Source organism: Lampetra fluviatilis, chromosome 47 (assembly GCF_964198595.1).
Source record: "Lampetra fluviatilis chromosome 47, kcLamFluv1.1, whole genome shotgun sequence".
NCBI lineage: Eukaryota > Metazoa > Chordata > Hyperoartia > Petromyzontiformes > Petromyzontidae > Lampetra > Lampetra fluviatilis.
Window position 1 is genome coordinate 3,944,084 of NC_136321.1, and position 24,293 is coordinate 3,968,376.

General features: G+C 54.3%; 1 protein-coding gene across 1 annotated transcript; it reads left to right on the forward strand.

Annotated features, from left to right (window-relative positions):
* The first annotated feature begins 3,500 nt into the window (after positions 1–3,500).
* On the forward strand, positions 3,501–21,089 carry LOC144947885 (uncharacterized). Its single transcript, XM_078877265.1, has 7 exons — positions 3,501–3,886; positions 5,235–5,361; positions 8,990–9,579; positions 14,791–14,973; positions 16,056–16,213; positions 17,998–18,316; positions 19,169–21,089. The coding sequence occupies exons 1-7, from the start codon at positions 3,728–3,730 to the stop codon at positions 20,984–20,986; spliced, it is 3,354 nt and encodes a 1,117-aa protein (XP_078733391.1). The 5' UTR covers positions 3,501–3,727; the 3' UTR covers positions 20,987–21,089.
* Positions 21,090–24,293: the final 3,204 nt, after the last annotated feature.

Consider the following 24,293-nt stretch of genomic DNA (forward strand, 5'->3'; position numbering starts at 1 on the left):
TTCAACTCAGATCCACATCTAGACGGAGAGGCAGGCCCCCCCCTTGCCGCTACACATCGGACGGTTCCCGCCGGCATTGATTTAAGCGAAGTGTTATATTTTGCACTGATATTTTTGGCAAATGTGAACAGAGATTGTTATTTTGTGTTAAGTTAATGGGAGGAAACGGGGGAAACCCCGCAGGGAAAAACACGTGGAGCATGGGGAGCACATACAAACTCGCTCTCCCACTCACTCTCTGCTGAACAGGGGGAGAACACACAAACTCCACACTCACCCACACTCACACTGTGCAGAACCGGGGGAGAGAACACACAAACTCTACACTCACCCACTCACTCACTCATGTCCTGCAGAACAAGAGGAGAACATACAAACTCCACACTCACCCACACTCACCCACACTCACCCACACTCACCCACACTCACCCACACTCACCCACACTCACCCACACTCACCCACACTCACCCACACTCACCCACACTCACCCACACTCACCCACACTCACCCACACTCACCCACACTCACCCACACTCACCCACACTCACCCACACTCACCCACACTCACCCACACTCACCCACACTCACCCACACTCACCCACACTCACCCACACTCACCCACACTCACACCCTGCAGAACAGGGGCAGAACACACAAACTCCACACAGAAACGGTCGGTGGGGGGGGGATCGAACCGAGGAACGTCTTTGCTGGGAGGCGTCTACTGCGCAGCCCTCCTGCCCCCTAATTAGCATAATAATAATTAATTAATTTAATGTAGAACTTACCCCCCCCCCTTCCAAAATACAATTTAACCCGCCGCGTATCACGTGTGACCAATTGGCCTAATTGCCTCTCGCTCTCATGCCCACTCTGCCGATTTGTCATGCGCCGCGCCAATTGATTTCCCACGTGGGTGGCCGATTGCGAATCGCTCACAACTATTTCCCGCTCCACTCTTACCGTCCGTCGATGATGGCAGCAGTACAAGTCCCCGCGGCTCGATGCACAATGTGGAGGGGTTCCCCTCCCCCCGCTGCTGCTGCCCGCCACGATTTGAAGGCAGCAGCAGCATAGGTCTTGTGTGTTCTACCCCTGTTCAGCAGAGAGAGTGAGTGGGTGATTTTTTTTTTATTTTTATTTAATTTTTATTTTATTTTTATTTTATTTTTATTTGTATTTTATTTTTATTTTATTTGTATTTTTTTTTTTTTTTTTTTTTTTATTAATTTAATTTTTTTACCTACGTGACTTTACCGAAAAAAACCCAAGAATATGAATCCTTGCAGTCACGAAAGCTTCAAATCTAGAAATAATGGGTGTGTGTATTTATAGAGTTTGTATGTTCTCACCCCCTGTTCTGCAGAATGTGAGTGAGTGGGTGTATGGAGTTTGTATTCTCTACCCTTGCTCTGCAGAGAGTGAGTGAGTGGGTGTATGGAGTTTGTGTGTTCTCCCCCTGTTCAGCAGAGAGTGAGTGAGTCGGTGTAGTTTGTGTGTTCTCCCCCTGTTATGTAGAGTGTGAGTGTGTGTGGAGTTTGTGTGTTATCCCTCTGTTCAGCAGAGAGTGAGTGAGTGTGTGTGGAGTTTGTGTGTTCTCCCCCTGTTATGTAGAGTGTGAGTGAGTGTGTGGAGTTTGTGTGTTATCCCTCTGTTCAGCAGAGAGTGAGTGAGTGTGTGGAGTTTGTGTGTTCTCCCCCTGTTATGTAGAGTGTGAGTGAGTGTGTGGAGTTTGTGTGTCTCGCCCCCCCCCCCTGTTCTGCGCGAATGTGAGTGAGTGTGTGTATGGAGTTTGTATTCTCTACCCTTGCTCTACACAGAGTGAGTGAGTGAGTGGAGTTTGTGTGTTCTCCCCCTGTTCAGCAAAGAGTGAGTGAGTGGAGTTTGTGTGTTCTCCCCCTGTTCAGCAAAGAGTGAGTGTGTGGAGTTTGTGTGTTCTTCCCCTGTTCAGAAGTGCATCCTCTGTTGAAGGGGCACATACTACAGTGGGTTCACGATATGGGTCCGTAGTTTCGAGTTGCATTTCCACAATCGCACTCTATGGCTTCTCTTAAATGCGCGTCTCCACTCACTCATTCATCATCGCACAGTCAGCGACGGAGCGGTGCTTCGAGGGCGTCACCTCTTGCGATGGCATTCGCATCATGAACCGCTCTTGTTGGCCATATCCCGGCGTCTCGAGTGATTGGTTGAAATCATGGGATGAGTGATAATAGTTTTGTTCCCCTTTCTGGCAATAAAACAGTTGTGTTCAGATGTTTAAACGCCCGAACGGACACCTTTGCAAGGAGTCATGTCTGCATTAACCACATTTACTTGTGGTGAACATGCAAACAAAAAAACACATTTCGATTTAAAGCTATCGTGACTGCAGGGATTCATCTTCTTGGTCCTTTCGGTAAAGTTACGTAGAAGGAAAATAATAAAATGAAAAATAATAAAATATTTTTTTTGTTATGTTTAAAATAAGCATACTAAATTAATTATTTTATTATGTTTTAAAATAAACAAACATAAAATAAAGTAAACATAATAAAATCATTATTTTATTATGCTTTTTTATTTTATTATTTTCCTTCTACGTGACTTTACCGAAAGAACCATAAAGAAAAAAAACACATGCTCTGGTAGTATATGATGATGCATTGTCTTTAAAGCTGATTGGTCCACACCAGAGACAGCTTTCTTTAGAGCCTAGTCTCAAAAAGTGTTAGACCAGGGGACCACAAAAGGCGACCAGCACAAAGACAATCCCACGATCAGGACATTGAGAGCTCAGGGCGAGCAGCTACATAATGGGACCTCCCTTGCCTGTATTAAAACACATTATACTTGGGTGGGGAGGGGCTGGGTGGGGATGGGAGGGTGGGGAGGGGCTGGGTGGGGATGGGAGGATGGGGAAGGGCTGGGTGTGGAGGGTGGGGAGGGGCTGGGTGGGGAGGGTGGGGAGCGGCTGGGTGGGGAAGATGGGGCTGGGTGGGGAGGGGCTGGTCACCCCGTGGTGCCCTTATTAAACTCAACGTGTAACCTACTCACGCCGGCTTGTGCCCGCCCTCACAGTCGGCCATATTTGCGGAATACACCACGCCGCCGTTGACCCTGGCCATTGACCGAGCAACCCAACGTTCCTACCAGCTCCCTCCGCAGGAATGTGTTTATTAATGCCACGCACGGTGTTACTGACGACTGGTTCGGTTGTCACTCGCTATATATGTTAGTCGTCTATGGGTCTCTGAGTTTGTGGGTATCCGAGTGAGTCTACAGGTCTCCGTGTAAGTTAGTGAGTCTCCGAGTGAATCTATGGGTCTCTGTGCGAGTCTGTGGCTAAAATAAACAAACAACGACAACAACAACAACGACGGCTGTGTGTGTGTGTCTGGGTGGTGCGTGCAGGTGGGGGAGCGGTGGCGCAGCGGTTAGCGCGCCGCACTGCTGATACCAGCGACCTGATTTTGATTTTCCCTCAAGGCTAGCGCTGGTGACGATTATCTGAACCGGTTCTGAGCCTCCCCTAGGTCGACTCAGCCTCAAATGAGTACCTGGTGCGGTGTTTAAACATCGCCACTGGGGAGACAAAGGCGGCCGGGCGCGGTGTTGACCACCCACCCCCTCGTGTGCCGCGTGCCGGCCTTCACAGGAGCTTCTCGCTAACAGCACTTGGCCCAGCAGTCCGTTAAGGCTACACGGGGGAATATCTTTGTCTTTGGTGCATGCAGATACGACATCATGCACCTGCAGAACCTGAGCCACGACGACTACGACTACATCAACGTGGGCAGCTGGGAGAGCGGGGAGCTGCGCATGGACGACCACATGATGTGGACCAACCACAGCAAACTCGTGCGCTCCGTGTGCAGCGAGCCATGTGGCATCGGCCACATCCGAGTGAGGCTCCCCCACCCACGGGGTCACACAATACCAACCCCACCCACAGGGCCACATGGCACCGCTGCTGCTACGATGTCTCCTCCTCCCTCCTCCTTCCCCCCCTTCTCCTCCTCCTCCGCAGTATGTGTGAGTCGCGGCATCGAGATGTCCATACGTTCCGTGGTTCGACTGGAGCGTTTTTATTTTCATTTTAACCAGGGTAAGGCCCAGAAGCGACCTTGGCCATACATGATAAGCTCAGCGATGTGGCTTGTCATCGCGTGGACATTTATAGCAGCTAAATACTAAAAAAAACCCCGCACGTTGATTCTGAACGTGGAGGGAAAACCCGGAGGAGCGGGAGAAACATCCACGCCACCACGTGGAGAGAGGCCAACACTCCAAATATCCAGCAGCAGGCGTCAGGGTCGTGCTCGAACCCACGACCTCCTGCATACCAGGCGAGGTAGTTCACATCTCCTAGCCACCGTGATGATGATGATGAGAGAGACACACAAACTCCAAACATACTGCAGCAGGCATCTGGGTCGTGCTCGAACTCACGACCTCCTACATACCAGGCGAGGTAGTTGACATCTCCTAGCCACCGTGATGATGATGGTGATGAGAGAGAGACACACAGACTCCAAATATACAGCAGCACGCATCAGGGTCGGGCTCGAACCCACGACTTCCTGTGTACCAGGCAAGGTAGTTGACATCTAGCCACCGTGATGATGAGGGAGACACACAAACTCCAAATATACAGCAGCAGGCGTCAGGGTCGTGCTCGAACCCACGAGACCACCTGCATACCAGGCGAGGTAGTTCACATCTCCTAGCCACCGTGATGATGATGATGAGAGAGACACACAAACTCCAAACATACTGCAGCAGGCGTCTGGGTCGTGCTCGAACTCACGACTTCCTGCATACCAGGCGAGGTAGTTGACATCTCCTAGCCACCGTGATGATGATGGTGATGAGAGAGAGACACACAGACTCCAAATATACAGCAGCAGGCATCAGGGTCGGGCTCGAACCCACGACTTCCTGTGTACCAGGCAAGGTAGTTGACATCTAGCCACCGTGATGATGAGGGAGACACACAAACTCCAAATATACAGCAGCAGGCGTCAGGGTCGTGCTCGAACCCACGACTTCCTGTGCACCAGGCAAGGTAGTTGACATCTAGCCACCGTGATGATGAGGGAGACACACAAACTCCAAATATACAGCAGCAGGCGTCAGGGTCGTGCTCGAACCCACGAGACCACCTGCATACCAGGCGAGGTAGTTCACATCTCTTAGCCACCGCGGCTTGCCTGATGGAGCACCTCTGCGTCTGTCGGCGTGTGCCCGCCAGGTGATCCGCAAGGGCGAGGTGAGCTGCTGCTGGGTGTGCACCCCCTGCAAGGACAACGAGTTCGTGCTCGACGACTTCACGTGCCAGGCCTGCAGGCTGGGCTGGTGGCCCAACGCTCAGCTCGCTGGTCAGTGGGCCTCACCCCCCCCCCCATCACCCTCCTCACCCCCCCCCCCTCCCCCGACATCGTCGTCTTCATCATTGTCATCGTCGTCATCGTCGTCATCATCGTCGTCGTCATCATTGTCATCATCATCTTCGTCGTCATTATCATCACCAATGTCATCGTCATCATCATCATCATCGTTATCACTGTCATCGTCGTCTTCATTGTCGTCGTCATCATCATCATTGCCGTCGTCATCATCATCATCATCATTGTCATCGTCATCATCGTCATCATCGTCGTCATCATCATCATTGTCATTATTGTCGTCATCATCATCATCACTGTCATCGTCGTCGTCTTCACCGTTGTCGTCATCATCATCATTGCCATCGTCTTCATCATGGTCGTGGCGTGCCGCGCTCACACAACCGTGCAACGTCTCCGCTTTACAACATCGTCATCATCGCCCGGGCTGCTCCGCGATTAGCGCGAGCGGCTCGCATGCAGAAGGGGGAGCCCATAGGGGTACCCTCATTCTGTTTGTAGAAGGTGCCATTCCAGGTCAAATAAGTGTTGGTGAGTCAATGCCTAACCAGCGCATGTACATCCGAATTCAATCCATGTTGGATCAAGTCCTCAATCATTGTTAGGGTGTCAGGTACTGGGACCTTGGTAAACAGAGATGCTACATCAAAACTGACGAGGATGTCATCAGGAGATAGCACCATGTCCTTGACCAAGTTTACACAACAAAGGCTCATTCCTAACAGCGTACTTCAGCCGCACCGAACCTCACAAAAATAATATTCAGGGCCTACCTTGGCTCCTCCCACCCTCAACCAGTATATATACAAATACTGTGTTCTTGTAATTTCTCTCACTTGATACAGCTATCGTGCTGTGACGGTTCCACCTGAAGACGGAAGCTTGTGTTGCCTCCGAAACGTCGTGATTTTTATTTTATTTTACTTTGATTAATTTAATTTTTTTACCTTGGTGACTTTACCGAAAAAACCTAAGAATATGAATCCTTGCAGTTACGAAAGCTTCAAAACTAGGATTACTTATTTACTTGATTACAACTCTACGCGAGCCCAGTATAAAGCACCGACCACGATGCAAGGTGGGAGGGGGCAAAAACTCCATGCATAATAGAGGTTTGTTTTGGGTTATATCGCGTAAATATATAAATGTGTCGTTAAATTATTGCTGTCGCCTGATTAAGCTGGTTGTAATTACTGCGAAACGTCGTACTCAGATTGTAAATGTTGTGGCTTGGCTCTCCAACACACCGGTTAGTGCTGTACTAGTACACTACACTATACACTACATTATACAATATACTCTACACTACACACTACACCATACACTACACAATACACTACACTATACACTACACAATACACTACACCATACACTACACAACTATACACTACACTATACACTACACAACTATACACTACACCATACACTACACAATACACTACACTATACACTACACAACTATACACTACACTATACACTACACTACTATACACTACACTATACACTACACTACTATACACTACACTACTATACACTACACTACACACTAGTGCTGTACTAGTGACGAATTGGCCACGTTCTGTTTACGTGACAACCCTTACTAGTTGGCTGTGTCGGGTGGTGGCGGGTTTTAACGACACATTTATATATTTATGCGATCTAACCAAAAAAACCTCTATTATGGATGATAATTGTCGTGAAAGCCTGCCACGTGTTAAAAAAAAAACTCCATGGACAAGAAGGACCCGCTCCTATGCTTCTAGGAGTTTAAAGAAAGAGGGAGGGGTAGGGGAAAATTTGGGCTCTCTGTCTCACCCACCTGGGGATCGCCAGCAAGAGCGTGGAAGTTTAAAGTTGATACGAGGAGGGAAGGATTGGGGGCGAGATGACTCCTATCCAGGGGCAAAAGGGATGGGGGAAGGGGAGGGTGGGGCGGTGGGTTATTTATTATTCGTACCTGTGCACCTCTGCCAAGGCATCAAAAAGCATCGTCACCAAATGACGTTATTAAATTACGAAGGTGTTCCAGTGAACATGGCAACGTTGGTTCAACGTTGCCACGTGGTTGGAACCATTGGGCGAACGTTGGGTGAACGTTGGCCCTATGCCGGCTCAAGGTTCACCTGGTGTTGGCACGCGGTTGCAACCATTGTTTCTCACGTTGAGCTAACGTTGGCTGAACGTTGGAACGTGGTTGGAACCATTGGGTGAACGTTGGGTGCACGTTGGATCCATGCCGGCTCTACGCTGACTCGGTGTTGGCGCGCGGTTGCAACCATTGTTTTCTAACGTGGATGCAACGTTGGTTGTCTCAATGTTCGGCACGTGTCGTTGGAACCCGTTGGCCCAATGGTTTCACGTTAAATTGGCATTGGCTATGTTGATGTTGACTACGATCATCATCAACCTAACAACAATCTCCTCCATCATCATCATCATCTCGCCACCATCATCATCCCTCCACCACCATCATCATCGGTCCACCACCATCATCATACCACCACCATGATCATCATCACCACACCGCCATCATCATCCTCATGATACCAAGACCACCTTCATCATTATCATCACTCCACCACCACTATCATCATCATTATCATCATCATCATCACTCCACCACCACCATCATCATCATCATCACACCACCATCATCATCATCACACCATCACCATCATTATCATCATCATTACATCACCACCACCATCATCATTATCATCATTACTCCACCATCACAATCATCGTCATCGCTCCACCACCACCATCATCACACCACCATCACCACCATTATGATCATCATGACACCACCATCATTATCATCATCGCTCTGCCATCACCATCACCACCACCACCACCACCATCATACCACCACCATCATCATCATCATCACACCATCATTATCATCATCATTATTTCACCACCATCATCATTATCATCATTACTTCACCATCACAATCATCATCATCACACCATCACACCACCACCACCATCATACCACCACCATCACACCACCATCATCATCATCACACCATCACACCACCACCACCATCATACCACCACCATCATCATCATCATCGCTCTGCCACCACCACCATCATCACACCACCATCACACCACCATCATCATCATCACACCATCACACCACCACCACCATCATACCACCACCATCATCATCATCATCATCACACCATCATCATCATCATTGCTCTGCCATCACCACCACCATCACACCACCACCATCATCATCATCATCACACCATCACACCACCACCACCACCATCATACCACCACCATCATCATCATCATCATCATCATCACACCATCATCATCATCATCATCGTTCTGCCATCACCACCACCATCACACCACCACCATCATCATCATCATCATCACACCATCACACCATCACCATCATCTCACCACCACCATCACACCACCACCATCATCATCATCGTCACACCATCACACCACCACCATCATCATCATCATCACACCATCACACCACCACCATCATCATCATCACACCATCACACCACCACCATCATCATCATCATCACCACACCATCACACCATCACCATCACACCACCACCGCGTGCGCAGGCTGCGACGCCATCCCCGTGCAGTACTTGCAGTGGAGCGACCCGGAGGCCATCGCCGCCGTGGCGTTCGCGTGCGCGGGCCTCCTGGCCACCGCCTTCGTCACCCTCATCTTCGTGGCCTTCCGCGACACGCCAGTCGTCAAGTCGTCGAGCCGCGAACTCTGCTACATCATCCTGGCGGGCGCGGGCCTCGGCTACGCGTGCACCTTCGCCCAGGTGGCGAGGCCCACGCAGGCCGGCTGCTACTTTCGGCGCATCGCCGTGGGCCTCGCCTCGGCCATGATGTACTCGGCGCTCGTGACGAAGACGAATCGCATCGCGCGCATCCTCGCCGGAAGCAAGAAGAAGATCTGCACGAAGAAGCCCCGCTTCATGACCACGTGCGCGCAGCTCGTCATCGCCTTCATGCTCATCGGAGTCGAGGTGGCCATCGTGGTGGCGCTCGTGCTCATGGAACCGCCCGAGGTCATCCCCGACTATCCGAGCCCGCGCGAGGTGCAGCTCATCTGCCACACGTCCAACCTCGCGGTGGTGGCGCCGCTCGGGTTCAACGGGCTGCTCATCATGAGCTGCACCTACTACGCGTTCAAGGTGGGGTTCGCGTGTGCGCGGTGAACGGTTAGGGGTTTGCGGTGTTGATTGACGTCGTCATCGTTGTCGTCGTCGTCGTCTTGATGATGATGATGACCACGTGGATCCTCGTTGTCATCATCATCATCATGATCACGTGGATCATCATTGCCATCATCATCACGTGGATCATCATTGTTATCATCGTCATGGAGATCACCGTCATCATCATTATCATGATCATGTGGATCATCATTGTCATCATCATCATCATCATGATCACGTGGATCATCATTGTCATCATCATGGAGATCATCGTCATCATCATCATCATCATGGTCACGTGGATCATCATTGTCACCATCGTCATCATGAGCTGCACCTATTTCCCATTCAAGGTGGGACACGGTTCGCGTGGGGGGTGGGGTGTCGGGGTGTCGGGGTCACGGTGTGGTCGTGATTCATGTCGTCGCCGTGATAGTGACGATCATCATCACATGGATAATCGTTTTCATCATCATCATCATCATCGCGCACTTATAGAGCATCGCGCGATTTCAGATGCTCTTCTGCGGCCGTCTGGAACGCTCTTCCTTCTGACATTAGGAAGCCGCAGGGGCCATCCAATTTGAAATCATCGAGGTGGAAAACTCATTTCTCTTAGAGCTGCTTTTTGTGTTTAGTCTGTTGTCCTTCCCCTGCACTTCCGATTCACCATGGATACATCATCATCATCATGTAGATCATCATTGTCATCATCATGTAGATCATCATTGTCATCATCATCATGTAGATCATCATTGTCATCATCATCATGTAGATCATCATTGTCATCACCATCATCACATGGATCATCATTGTCACTCTCATCATCATCGCCATCTCCATCATCATATTTGTTACAATCATAACCTTTACAATGATCATCACCACAGTCATTGGCGTTATCAACATCTTTATTGTCATCGTCATCATCATTGTTATTGTTTTTTTCGTTGCTCACACAATCTTGTCGTAACCATCATCACAACCATGATCACAACCTCATCATCATCATCATTCCCACCATCATTGCTGTCATCCATGGTCTTATCCACTGCTGCATTAATGCATAATGAACAAAACAATTTCTTCTAAAATAGATTTAAAATTCGAATCTACTTACACATTCGTCAGCAACACTGCGTGGCCTTTAAAGGCAAAAAAATAAAACAATTGGCGACGTCCCGGGCAATTGCCCTTCTTCATGGGGCATAACACTTACTAAATCGACTCGTGTGCAGTCGCTGGACACACCACTGCATCGCAAGTCACCGAGTGGTGGCTCGAGTGGTGTCATTCAATCGAGCAGTGGATAGATCATGCCTGCTACTGACGATGACGATGATTATATTTTTTATGGCATAACTGTGCTGGCGTGCGTAGATGTTGTTGTCAGCCCGTGGTGGTGTGGGGTGTGTGTGTGAGCCCCAAGCTGTATGTATGCTGAACTTCTTTCGCGCCGTACGTAACCAACCGTGTTTCGCGGGGAGCGGTAGCGTAGTGGTTAGCGCTGCATTGCTTCTATCGAACCCGGCATAGAAAACCCGAGTTCGACTCCCGCTCATGGCCTCCCCTAGGTCGGCTCAGCCTCAAATACGTTCCTGTAGCGGTGTGTAAACAGCAACACTGGGGAGACAAAGGCGGCCGGGCGTGGTGCTGGCAACCCACCCCCCCGTGTGCCGTGCCGGCCTTCATAGGCGCTACTCGCTATCAGCACTTGCCCCAACAGTCTGTTAAAATCTACACGGGGGATCTTTAAATGTGTGTGTGAAGCTAAATCACATGAATCAACAGCGCAGATGTAGGATTGGCAGGCGGTTGTCGTGAGACTTTAAGCAAAAGGCAAATTGTAATGGATTGGTGGCGAGAGAAGGGCAGGTAATGAGATGCGAAGCCTAGCGGCACAGAGTGTGAGGAAGGAGGGATGGGGTCTGCGTGTGTGTGCGTGTGTGTGGGTGTGTGTCTGTGTGTGTGTCTGTGTGTGTGTGGGTCTGTGTGTGTGTGGGTGGGTCTGTGTGTGTGTGGGTCTGTGTGTGTGTGTGTGTGGGTCTGTGTGTGTGTGTTGGTGGGTCTGTGTGTGTGTGGGTCTGTGTGTGTGTGTCTGTGTGGGTGTGGGTGTTGGTCTGTGTGGGTGTGGGTATGTGTGTGTGTGGGTCTGTGTGTGTGTTGGTGGGTCTGTGTGTGTGTGGGTCTGTGTGTGGGTGTTGGTCTGTGTGGGTGTGGGTCTGTGTGTGTGTGGGTATGTGTGTGTGTGGGTCTGTGTGTGTGGGTGTGGGTCTGTGTGTGTGTGTGGGGGTCTGTGTGTGTGTGGCTCTGTGTGTCTCTGCATGTGTGTGTGTCTGTGCGTCGACGGAACCACCCGTCAGTAACTGGCCGCAAAAACAAAAGACGTTTTAGGCAATGACCCTTCTTCACAGCGCATACGAGAGGCCAGAGGAGGTAGGAATAGTGCCCCTTTACCCCTCACCTGCACTGACCAGCGTTGGGCGAGGTCTGGCGAGAGGAACTTGCGCGGCTTACCAGCGCCACGTGCATGGGTAGGAAGGACAGGTCTCCATCCAGCTGTGGAATGGCATGACAGAAATCAGCAGTGCGTAGTGCGCGTGCGTGAATGCGGCGGTGCAGTGCTCAGTTCAGCGCCGCGCTACGAACCCGGCGACTCGAGTTCGATTCCCGCTCACGGCCAACACCAAGCGACGATTATCTGAACCGGTCCTGGGCCTCCCCTAGGTCAACTCAGCCTCAAACGAGTATCTGCTGCGGTGTGTAAACATCGTCGGTATGGAGACACCCACACCCCCTCCCCACGTGTTGCCGTGCCGGCCTTCATAGGTGCTCGCTAACAGCACCTTACCCCAACAGTCTGTTAAACGCTCCGTGTGGGGGATCTTTGTCTTTGCGGGCACGCACGTGCATACTGCGTGCCCGCTAAGTGAAATGCATTGATATTTTCAGGAGGCTGCCCAAGCAATTGATTTGGCTGGGCTGGGCCCTGCTTGGGTATCCGAGATGTTTATTTTTGCATGTGGGGGGGAGGGGGGGGTATCTTCTGCCATCGTGGAAGATGGAGACCGCGGTAGAGGCGAGGGGGGCACACGAGGAAGAAGAAAAAACGACGACGAGAATGATTATAAATTGTGATGTGCAGGCTACGTTCGATTTCGATTAGAAGCTTTCGTGACTGCAGGGATTCATCTTCTTGGTTCTTTCGGTAAAGTCACGTAGAATGGAAATAACAAAATAATAAAAATAAAACATAATAAAATTATTTTAAAGCTTTCGTGATTGCAGGGATTCATCTTCTTGGTTCTTTCGGTAAAGTCACGTAGAATTGAAATAATAAAATAATAAAAATAAACATAATAAAATAATTCTCACGACGTTTCGGCCACAACGCAAGCAGCCGTCCTCAGAACAGGTCTGTCGACAGACCTGTTCTTCACCTGAGGATGGCTGCATGCGTTGTGGCCGAAACGTCGTGAGAATTATTTAATTATGTTTTATTTTTATTATTTTATTATTTCCATTCTACGTGACTTTACCGAAAGAACCAAGAAGAGGCTACGTTCGATTGCTGAATGTGTGTTGAGATTACATGCAAAGGGGCTGGATATGAATGGGCTTTTGACTGGGACTTAACATTGCCCATAGACTAATATTGCCCATAGACTAATATTTCACGTAGACTAACATTGCCCATAGACTAACAAGTTATTGAGTAAATATTATGGACAGAGCTCATTGGAAGGAAGGCGATGATTGGTGACTTCTCTGAGAAAGGACGCTGCTCGCGTAGAGAGAGAGACAATTTAATATTCCTGGTCAACGCCTTATGATGTTGTTGTTCCAAAGCGAACGAACCAACAAACAGTGGGCAAAGAAACACGGAGAGACGCACGCTTAGAGGCAGAAGGAGGAACACGTGGATCAGAGGACACCGTGCATGTGTGAGTCAGGTAGACGGGATCATGTAGAGAGAGACAGAGTTTCAAGGAGGAACCTTCCTAATTAACACTTTCACGGTCACGTCCACACACTCTCCACAGGAGCTCAGTCCAGCCTGTACATTACACGAGCAATCTAACACTGACGGCGCCGACTCAGCCAACTGCTCTCCTTCGTAGCGCGATATCGAGCGGAGACGTTTAGCGACGACGGCGACGACGAGACGACAGCGACGATGAGACAAGTCCACTCCCAGCACTGACAGCCCCGAGCCCTCCGCTCTCGGCTCCTTTTATGCTCCCAGCGCGGCCTGGCTCTGCCCTGACCGCGCCTCCCTTCTCGAAACCTTCTAGCAGGTTCCAGGGACCTCCAGATGGCGCTCTCCTTGACCCTTACCCGAGTGCCTCCCCTCTGCCCACACACCGTGCGCGGTGTCTGTCCACCGCAGTTGCCGCTGCTGTACACCAGCCGGCGCTATTACACTACGCGTGTAAAATGATGATGCACGTGTTCACGATGAACTTCTTTCGAGTCGGGGATGTGCGGTACCAAGAAACCTCGCTCAGCGCCCGCTCTGGATTCGCCAGTTTCCCACAATCGCATTATTGTCGTTCCCCCATCGCACGTGTTTCGTTTTCTCCGTGTAAATGTCTCAGTGATTGGCTGCGAACATCTTCATTTGTAGGGGCCTGCAGAGCTTGGGCAACTGTTGGTAGCGCCGGCTGCTCTCCGCGTGACTGCTGCTGTTTTCCCGCACGTCTGTGGTTCCTCCTCCTGGCGCCTCTGAGTCGTCCACTCTCTCCGAGTCGTTCTCTCTCCGAGTCGTCCTCTCTATCTGAGTCGTCCTCTCTCTCTCCGAGTCCTCCCTCTCTCTCTGAGTCGTCCTCTCTCTCCTTCTCTCTCTCCGAGTCGTCGTCTCTCTCTGAGTCGTCATCTCTCTCTCTGAGTCGTCCTCCCTCTCTCCGAGTCGTCCTCTCTCTCTGAGTCGTCCTCTCTCTCTCCGAGTCCTCCCTCTCTCCGAGTCCTCCCTCTCTGAGTCGTCCTCTCTCTCCTTCTCCCTCTCTCCGCTCGACAGCGACGAGTGAGCACTGCGCAGGGGGCAGCGGCACGCGACGTCTTGCGTTCGTCATCACTGTGACGACGACGACGACGCTCATTCCCGTTCCCCGTTCCTCTCCACGTTCTGCCCCCCCCCAACACCCCCCCCGCCCCGCCCCCCTCCTAACACCCCCCACCCCCGAAAAGACCCGCAACGTTCCGGAGAACTTCAACGAAGCCAAGTACATCGCCTTCACCATGTACACCACGTGCATCGTGTGGATGGCCTTCGCGCCCATCTACTTTGGCAGCAAGTACAAGGTCATCACCATGTGCTTCTGCGTGAGCCTCAGCTCCACCGTGGCCCTCGGCTGCATGTTCCTGCCCAAGGTACGGGCGGACATCGCCGGCTGCACCGGCTTCAAGCGGACCCGGTCGCGCGCGACGATTGGCTGATGTTGGCGCTGGTCAGGTGGCCAGCGACCCGTCAGCGTGCGTGTGTGTCTGTCTCAGTGTGTGTGTGTCTCAGTGTGTGTGTATGTGCGTGTGTCTGTCTCAGCGTGTGGGTGTGTGTGTGCGTGTGTGTGTGTGTGTCTGTCTCAGCATGTGCGTGTGTCTGTCTCAGCGTGTGCGTGTGTCTCAGTGTGTGTGTGTGTCTGTCTCAGTGTGTGTGTCTGTCTCAGTGTGTGTGTGTGCGTGTGTGTGTGTGTGCGTGTTTCTGTCTCAGCATGTGCATGTGTGTGTGCGTGTGTCTGTCTCAGCGTGTGTGTGTGCGTGAGTGTGCGTCTCAGCGTGTGCGTGTGCGCGTGGGGAGCGGTGGTGTAGTGGTTAGCACGCTGCGCTATAAACCCGGCGACCTGGGTTCGATTTTCGCTCACGCCAACTCCAGTGACGATTATCTGAACCGGTCCTGGGCCTCCCCTAGGTCGACTCAGCCTCAAATGGGTACCTGGTACGGTGTGCAAACATCGCCACTGGGGAAACAAAGGCGGCCGGGCGTGGTGTTGGCCACCCACCCCCTCGTGTGCAGTGTCGGCCTTCATAGGTGCTCGCTAACAGCACTTGCCCCAACAGTCTGTTCAGGCTACACGGGGGGTGGGGAGGTGTGAAGCGTGATCTTTTTAAATCCTTTATATTAAGTTCACTTGCTTGCTTGCGCGCTTACGACCGTGCAAATCTTTCGGTCGTTTTTCAGCCCACTTCCCGTGATCCAGTCGAGCTGACATTTTGCACACATACTCGTTGTGCGTGACAATGTATTTTCGTGAAAATGTTTTTCCAAAATGTCACACTTTTCAGGAAAAAAAAATATATTTAATTACCAATTGCTTAATGGTGGCAGGCAATCATCTGGCCCATAGGTGGCAGCCATCTCAAGCCAGAGGACGAGAGGACTCTAGCCGCCACGCATATAAAGGATTTATAGTGAAAAACTTTGTTTTTACGGGTTAATTTTTTCTGTGTTTGTCCAGGTGTACATCATCCTCGCTAAGCCGGAGCGCAACGTGCGCAGCGCGTTCACCACCTCGAACGTGGTGCGCATGCACGTGCGTGACGCCAAGCTCACCAGCCGCTCCTCCAGCATCCTGAGCCTCTTCAAGCGCAAGGGATCAGCGGCCGAGCCCGCCTGGTACAAGACACACACACGTACTCACTCACACACACACACGCGCGTACTCACTCACACTCACACATACATAACAACCGCCATTCGCCACTAGGTGGCGGTGACGTCACCACGACGCTTGTGCCAGGCCATGTGCACCTTGAGGCCACGTGAAGTGTCGAACGCCCGCTGGCAGGAGGTCACGGGGCAGACCCAGGTGCCACGGGTCGACTGACCGAGATGACCGAGATGACTGGCTGATGCACCACCTGTGCCCCCTACTGTACCAACTTGCTGTGCTTTAGCCACCCGGCGCTCCGCTCGTTGTTGTGAGCGTCGCTCCTCCGCCCTCCGTTGTTGTTGGAGGGCGACTGCCTCCAACTGCCCAGTAGCGTCCTTCACGAGCCTCCTCCACTGAGGCCGATCTTGACACCGCTGGTACCAGTCATCGGCAAGTCCACTCAGTTCCACGTCCTCCTGTACCACATCACTCCATCTCTTCTCTAGCCCGTGCTGCGCCCGTTTAGCCCCCTCGATCCGGCCGAACAAAAGCTGTTTAGGCATGCGGTGGCTGGGCATGCGGGCTACATGACCCAGCCAACGCAGCCTTGCCTGCTGGAGGAGCTCACTGATGGGACTTTGCCCAGATCTTTCAAGGACTTGTGAGCTCCTCACACAATCCAGCCTGGTTAAACCCAGGATGGATCGTAGGCAGGCCAGCCTAAATGTTTCCAACCGGCGAAGATGCTCCACTAGGGGGGTCCACGTTTCGCAAGCGTAGAGAAGGGAGGGAATGACCGTGGCCGAGAAGACCTGAAGCTTCGTGCGGAGCGACAGACCAGGTAGCTTCCACACAGCGTTACGCAACCGATGAAAATATATTGCCGCTCGACTGATTCGGAGTGAAACCTCTGCTGATAAACTGGAGCCGGTCATAAGCACACTGCCCAGGTATGGGAAACTCTCCACTCTCTCCACAACTGCCCCATCACCAATTGGGAGTTGTGGGGGTGGAGTGTCCGATGGTACAAAATACCCAGGCAGGTGCTTAGTTTTGGTGGGGCTGATGGTAAGGCCCCACCTCTTAGTGGCACACTCCAGTCTCAGCAGCAGCGTCTCCAACTCCTCTTCTGAATGAGCAGCTATTACCAAATCATCGGCATACATAACGTGGTTGACCAATAGGGAGCCATCCCTTGATCGCACCCGGGCGTCGATCAGCATACACAACAACAACCGCCATTCGCCACTAAGTGGCGGTGACGTCACCACGACGCTTGTGCCAGGCCATGTGCACCCTGAGGCCACGTGAAGTGTCGAACGCCCGCTGGCAGGAGGTCACGGGGCAGACCCAGGTGCCACGGGTCGACTGACCGAGATGACCGAGATGACATACACACACACTCACACACACGCATACTCACACACACATACTCACTCACACACACACATACACACTCACACATACACACTCACACACACACACGCGTACTCACTCACACACACACACACACGCATACTCACTCACACACACGCATACTCACTCACACACACGCGTACTCACTCACACATACACACACACGCGTACTCACACACACACACACACGCGCGCGTACTCGCTCACATTCACACATACACACGCGCGTACTCACTCACACACACACACGCATACTCACTCACACACACGCGTACTCACACACACACACGCATACTCACTCACACACACACGCGCGTACTCACTCACACACACACACACACACACGCGCGCGTACTAACGCACCGTCCCCGCCGCTCTCACCGCCGCACAGCCCCAAGTCGAGCTCGTGGGGCCAGGCCGGTCGCGCCGACAAGAGCCCTGGCATCTGGCACCGCCTCTCGGCACACGTCAAGGGGGACGAGCGACGCGCCCACGGCGCTGCCACCGGCGGCTCCACCGGCTCCGGCTCCGGCTCCGGCGGCGGCTGTGGTGGCAGCGGTGCCGCGACCGCCGGCGGTTCGGGGTGCGCCGGCGGGAACCAGATGGCGGTGATCAAGCCCTTCGCCAAATCGGCCGGGGAGCTGGCGTCGGCGCGCGGCTTCTCGGAGCTTAGCGCCAAGCACCTGTACGACGTCACGGAGGCCGCCGAGGTGTGTGCTTCGTGCGGCGCGCAGGCCTCGCCGGGCACGCCGGGCATGCCGGGCACGCCGGGCACGCCGCCGCGCGTCCGCACGCGGCACGGCACCCCGCGGCACGTGGCCACGCGGCAGCCGAGGCCGCGGGGCGAACCCCAGCACCACGGGCCCCACGGCCACCACGGGGTGCCGCGGTGACGGTGGCGGGCACGCCGCGCGCAACCTGCCGCATCCCCCATTTGTCCACCGCCGCCGCCGTCACCCCCCCACCAACTCCGCTTGCGGGGAGGGGAAACGGTTCCATCGCGAGCATCGCCATCGTAACAGAGCCATGGTCAATCCACCGCCGGATGAAAGCTTCCACCGCCTCCTCCTCCTGCCGGCAAGCCGTCGCTGCGAGCTGTAGCGATCCACCTCGCGCCTGATTCCATCGCTCCATCTCCGCGCTCGTGGATTTCGTCTCGGACGAACGCGTTCGATTCCTCTTGGGAGAGCGGGCGGGGGGAAGGGGGGGCAGCAGGCGGCGGGGTGGGGGCGGTGAAGGGCAACCGACTCATACATTCCATGTGGCCACAATTCATCTTGCATACATCAACATCAACAACAGCCGCGGCAGCGGCATGGAAAGCGACGGTACCATCGCAGCCGGGGCAGCGGCGGCAAACTGCACGAACTGCGTCACCGAACGGACAAAACAATTTTTGCAAACAAACAAAGAAAACCTTAAACATTGTTTACCAAAAAAAAAACGAAAAAAAACCGATAATAGACGACGCAAAATTTGGAGCACGGAGCCCGGTCAAAATCTAACGCCCTAACCCATCCCCCCCGTGGCGTGCCCCCCTTCTCTGCCCGCTGTGCGTCCAGGCAGAGGACGAGTCCGGCGCGCCGCGTTTCCCCGCGCCCTACCGAGGCTCGCCCGTCTCGCTGCTCGGCCGGTGCCGTCGCTCCATCGCCGCGGTCACCACGGGCGCGGCCCCCGAGCGCTCCACTCGCCCCAGTCGGGACCCCACCACCACCGCCTCCTCCTCCTCCACCGCCGTCACCGTCGTCGCCGCGGCCGCCCTAGGGCCGAACCGCCCGGGTCGCGATCAACGACGTAGAGGAGGAGGAGGTGGAGGAGGTGGTGGTTGCCGCAGCCAGAACAACAACAACAACGACGGCGATGATGACGATCGTGATTACTGCTCGCGCGGCACGTGCGTCATTGACGACGGCGATGATCGCGTCGACGACGACGACGACGACGACGAGGAGGAGGACGATGAAGACGAGGATGAAGACGACGACGACGACGAGGAGGAGGAGGGCGCGGGGCTGTATGTGTGCGAGCGTCCGCGCAAAAGCAGCTCGTCGCAGGGCTCCCTCACCGAGCAGATCAACAGCGTCGTCAGCCGCTTCGCCTCCAACATCCACGAGCTGAACGCGCTCCTCTCCTCCCCGGGCGCTTTCGCTCGCCGCCCCTCCTCCGGCGCGCCGGACGACCCCTCCGCCGTGCTGTCGGCCCGTGACCTCGCGCTCATGGCGGCGGCCGCGGGAGGCCCCTGCCTGGCGCTGCCTGCGCCGCGTGACCTCTCCCCGGCGCCGGGCACGGCTGAGATGCTTGCCCCGCGCGCCGCCTCGCCCCGCGGTGCGCCGCCCCCCTGCTGCCTCGGCAAGCGCTCGCTGGCCGCGTCCGACGATTCGGTGCTTCCCCGGCCGCAGCAGCAGCAGCTCGGTGGTTGTGGCGCGCCCGCTGCGACGGGCCAGTCCCTGCCGCTGCTGGAGGACGCGGTGCCGTGCGCTGGCCGCCTGCGGTCGCTGGCGCTCGCGGACGAGGAGCCGTCCTCGCCGTGTCTCCTGCCCGGCGCCCTGCATCGACAGTACGGCTCGCAGGCCTACGGCTCGCCACTGCCGCACCACCAGCTGCAACAGCAGCAGCAGCATCAGCAGAAGCTTCAGCAGCAGCAGCAGCTGAAGCAGCAGCAGCATCAACAGCAGCAGCAGCATCAACAGCAGCAGCAGCATCAACAGCAGCAGCATCAACAGCAGCAGCAGCTGCACTGCGGTGGTGTTGGTGGCGGTGGTCGACCACAGTGGTTGATGGACAGTCTCCCACTCACGGCCACTGCTTCGACCATGATGATGCATCATCCGCAGCAGCAGCAGCACCATCAGCAGCAGCAGCAGATGGAGATCATTGAAATGGGCGCACGCAACAAGAGGCAGCAGCATCCTCAGCAGCAACAACATCAACAGCAGCTGATGATGATGCATCAGCAACAGCAGCAGCAGCAGCAGCACTTCTCTCCGCGCTGCCGCTACGCAGAGTCGGCGTGCCCCGTGCCCCCGTGCTGCGTGGCCGCCGGGGTCATGGGCGAGGTGATCGAGGTGGACGTGGAGAGACACCGCAGGGAGAGGAGGCAGAGCCGGGAGAGCAGGGAGAGCAGGGGCAGCATGGGCAGCAGGGAAGGCGCAGCAGCAGCAGCGGCGGCGGCGGCGGGGCCAGCCGGAGCGGGCGGCTTCTTCTACGACGAGCGTTCTTTCACCATCACTCCGCCGTCGCCGTTCCGAGATTCGAACTGCTCCGGCGGGAGTTCGGGCTCCGTGTCGCCCACCTCGGAGTGCCTCTCGTACTTCCCGGCGCCGAACAGCTACGCCGCGCTGCTGCTCAAGGATTACACGCAGAGCTCCTCCTCGCTCTGAGTCCCCCCCGCCGCCACCACCACCGACGACCACGATGATGACGATGAGTTCGTCTCCCGCGCGAGACCGCCCTTGCGCGCGCGAGTCCGTCGAGTCGCCCGGCACGCGGTGGAGGGAGGGGCGGGGGGGTGCAGTTGGCGTGCGGGCCCCGGTGCAAGGTGGGGGGGAGGGGCGGTAGGGTTGGTGGGGGTGGATACGATGGAGGCTCGCTCTTTCTCTCTCTCGCTCTCTTTTTTTTTACGATCAGTGGAAACAAGAAGATGCTCGGTGTATTCGGCACTTTGCTTCGTTCATCATTTCGTAATTTTTTTTGTTTACATTTTTAAACTTAGCTTTATGTAAAACCCCCACCTCTCGCTCACTCTCTCGCTCACTCTCTCACTCTCTCTTTCTCACTCTGTCGCTCACTCTCTCGCTCACTCTCTCGCTCACTCTCTCGCTCACTCTCTCGCTCTCTCGCTCACTCTCTCGCTCACTCTCTCTTTCTCACTCTGTCGCACACTCTGTCGCACACTCTCTCGCTCACTCTCTCGCTCACTCTCTCGCTCACTCTCTCGCTCTCTCTTTCTCACTCTCTCGCTCTCTCTTTCTCACTCTCTCTCACTCTTGTTCGCTCTCTCTCCCCCAAGTCCGCACCCCGGCTCTCCCCCCGCGGACCTCTCGACAACTTCATCTTCGCACTTCGCATCCCGTCGCTCACCCCCCCCACCAGCACCCCCCCCCTACCTCGTAGTCGCGGTGCCCTTCGCACCGCCAGCGCACTCCGTGGCTGCTGCCCCTCGGGGGGGGCGGGGCGAGGGAAAGGGGGTGGAGTTGAGACGGTGCGCTGTGACGTCACCCCGCTGTAACGTCACCTTGCGAGGACGGCAGCTTCACGGTGGAGTCGCTCACGTGGGGGACCTCTTGCGGTCGAACGATCGCCGCCTTACGGCTCAGCGCGGGTTGCCGATGCAACGGCGCGAACGACGCTCGAGGCGTGGAGGAGGCTCAGTCTAGCCGACTTGCTGTCGGTTTAGAACAAAGGCTCGAGGCGTTTGTCATTGACAAACGCCGTGTGGAACCTCGAAGGCGAAATGGTAATGCCCCAGGTGACGTTTCGGGCGACGACCCTTCCTCGCAGCGCACATGGTCGTTTAAAGGGGCGAATCGCACGGAACGTTGCACGTATGTATGCTGGACTTCTTTCGCGCCGTACGTAGCCAACCGCGCTAATCGGAGGTGCGGGAGAAAGAAGAACAAGCTGAACGTACGAAAAGCACTTGGAATGAAATACGTTTTCAAAAACGTTGCCCGTTCTATCGATTTATTTATTTCTTCGTATGGCAACACGCGCACGCGCGGTGTACGTGATGAATGTGTTGTTGTGGTTGTTGTTGGCTTTGCTTAAACACCACTGCCAACGCGGCTGCATGGCCAAGTAATGAATCTCACACTCAGATTATATTATTGGTGCTGGTGGCGGAGGTGATTTCGTTTTTTTTTGTAAAGCGGACTTCTCAAAGAGACGGAAGCCGATGGAGTTGGGGAGGGGGGTAGGGGAGGGGCTGTTCGTGAAAAGGGAAGGGAGACGTCTACAAATAATTGAATTCTGTTGATTTGAAGATGCGTGCGTTGATGGTCGCGATGGTAATGCTGCGTTTCATTATCAGCAGCGCACGGACGATCCCATCACGGGTCCACACACACGGAGGTGGGAGGGAGGTCGACAGTACTACTCCTGGCTGCCTTTGTCTCCCCAGTGGCGATGTTCAGACACCGCACCAGGTACTCATTTAAAACCGAGTCGACCTAGGGGAGCCCCAGAACAGGTTCATATCATCGTCACTTCGTGTTGGCCGTGAGCGAGAATCGAACTCGGATCTCCGCGTCCGTAGGGCAGCGCGCTAACCCGTACGCCACCGCTCCACACACACAAACACGTACACAACGACAAAGATCCCCCGTATAGCCTGCAACAGACTGATTGGGGCAAGTGACCAACTCAGAGCCGGCACCACGTGTTCAGCGGCCACCACGTGTTCAGCTGCCACCACGTGTTCAGCTGCCCAGTGCAGTCACCAATTCAACACCAACAACAACAACATTGTGGGCACCGTCGCCTTGAGAAACAGCTACGACGGTTGTGGCACCGCGGGAGGGAATGAGGGAGGTCAGGGAGAGGGGGAGGAGGAGGTGGTTAGGGAGAGAGGGGGTAAGGAAGATGAGGTGGTGGAGTTAGGTGAGGGTTGCGAGGAGGTGAACGATGTGGAGGTTAGGAAGAGGTGGATGAGGTTGGTGGTGGTTAGGAAGAGGAGGTCAAGGAGGAGAAGGTGGAGGTTAGGAGGAGGTGGAGTAGGTGGTGGAGGTTCGGACGAGGAGTTGGAGGATGTTAGGAAGAGGAGGTGACGGAGGCGATGGAGGTGAAGAAGAGGAGGTGGAGGTTTGGAAGAGGAGCTGGAGGAGGAGGTGGTGTTAGGAGGAGGTTGATGTCAAGAGGCAGATTGAGTTGACAGCTGGCGCTACAGTCGTATAAATATATTATTGCTTTAAATTCCGTCGTTGTCGACAGTCTCTATTCACTTATCTATTAGTCTTCATATATAATTATTCGTATTCCCCTCGGTAGACCTTGTTGGAGAACAGTGGTCGTGGTCGTCGTGGTGATCAGTGCGGGCCTCGAAGGGCGAGCGACCGTGACTCAACATGAGTGGGTGGTGTGTAGTCGTAGTAGCAGTAGCAGCAGTAGCCGCAGTAGCAGCAGCCCTTAACGGCGTCGTGCGGGTGGCTAGTGGTGCATGCGCTTTCGTGTCCCGTCGTGACCGCGTGCCTCTCTCTCTTCTGACGCTCTCACACCTGCGGCGGCCGGGCTCACTCCGTCCCGTGAGTCGGAGCCCCCGGGGCGCCCGTGCCGTGGGAGATGACGCCACCCACCCACCCACCCACCTGTACAACCGTGGGCCACCGTCGTGCAGTGTTTGTCGCAGTTGTGCTGTACCGTTCTATGGCTCTCGGTGCGGGGTGCGCGCACCACGGATGGCCGGAGCTTTGGGCTCTTGAAGACGCTTCCGGCGCGTGACGCGTCAACGTCGGAATATTGGGCCGAGGACTCGGGTCCAATCGGATGGACGCGTGTCACGTTGTGTTCAACGGCCAGATTACAACAACGCACTCACTCACCCACACACTCACGCAACCACTCGGCCACATATCCAGTCACTTATCTACTCACCCACTCACACACTCACCCACTTACACACTCACGCATCCACTCAGCTACATATCCACTCACTTATCTACTCATCCACTCACCCACTGACTCACCCACTCA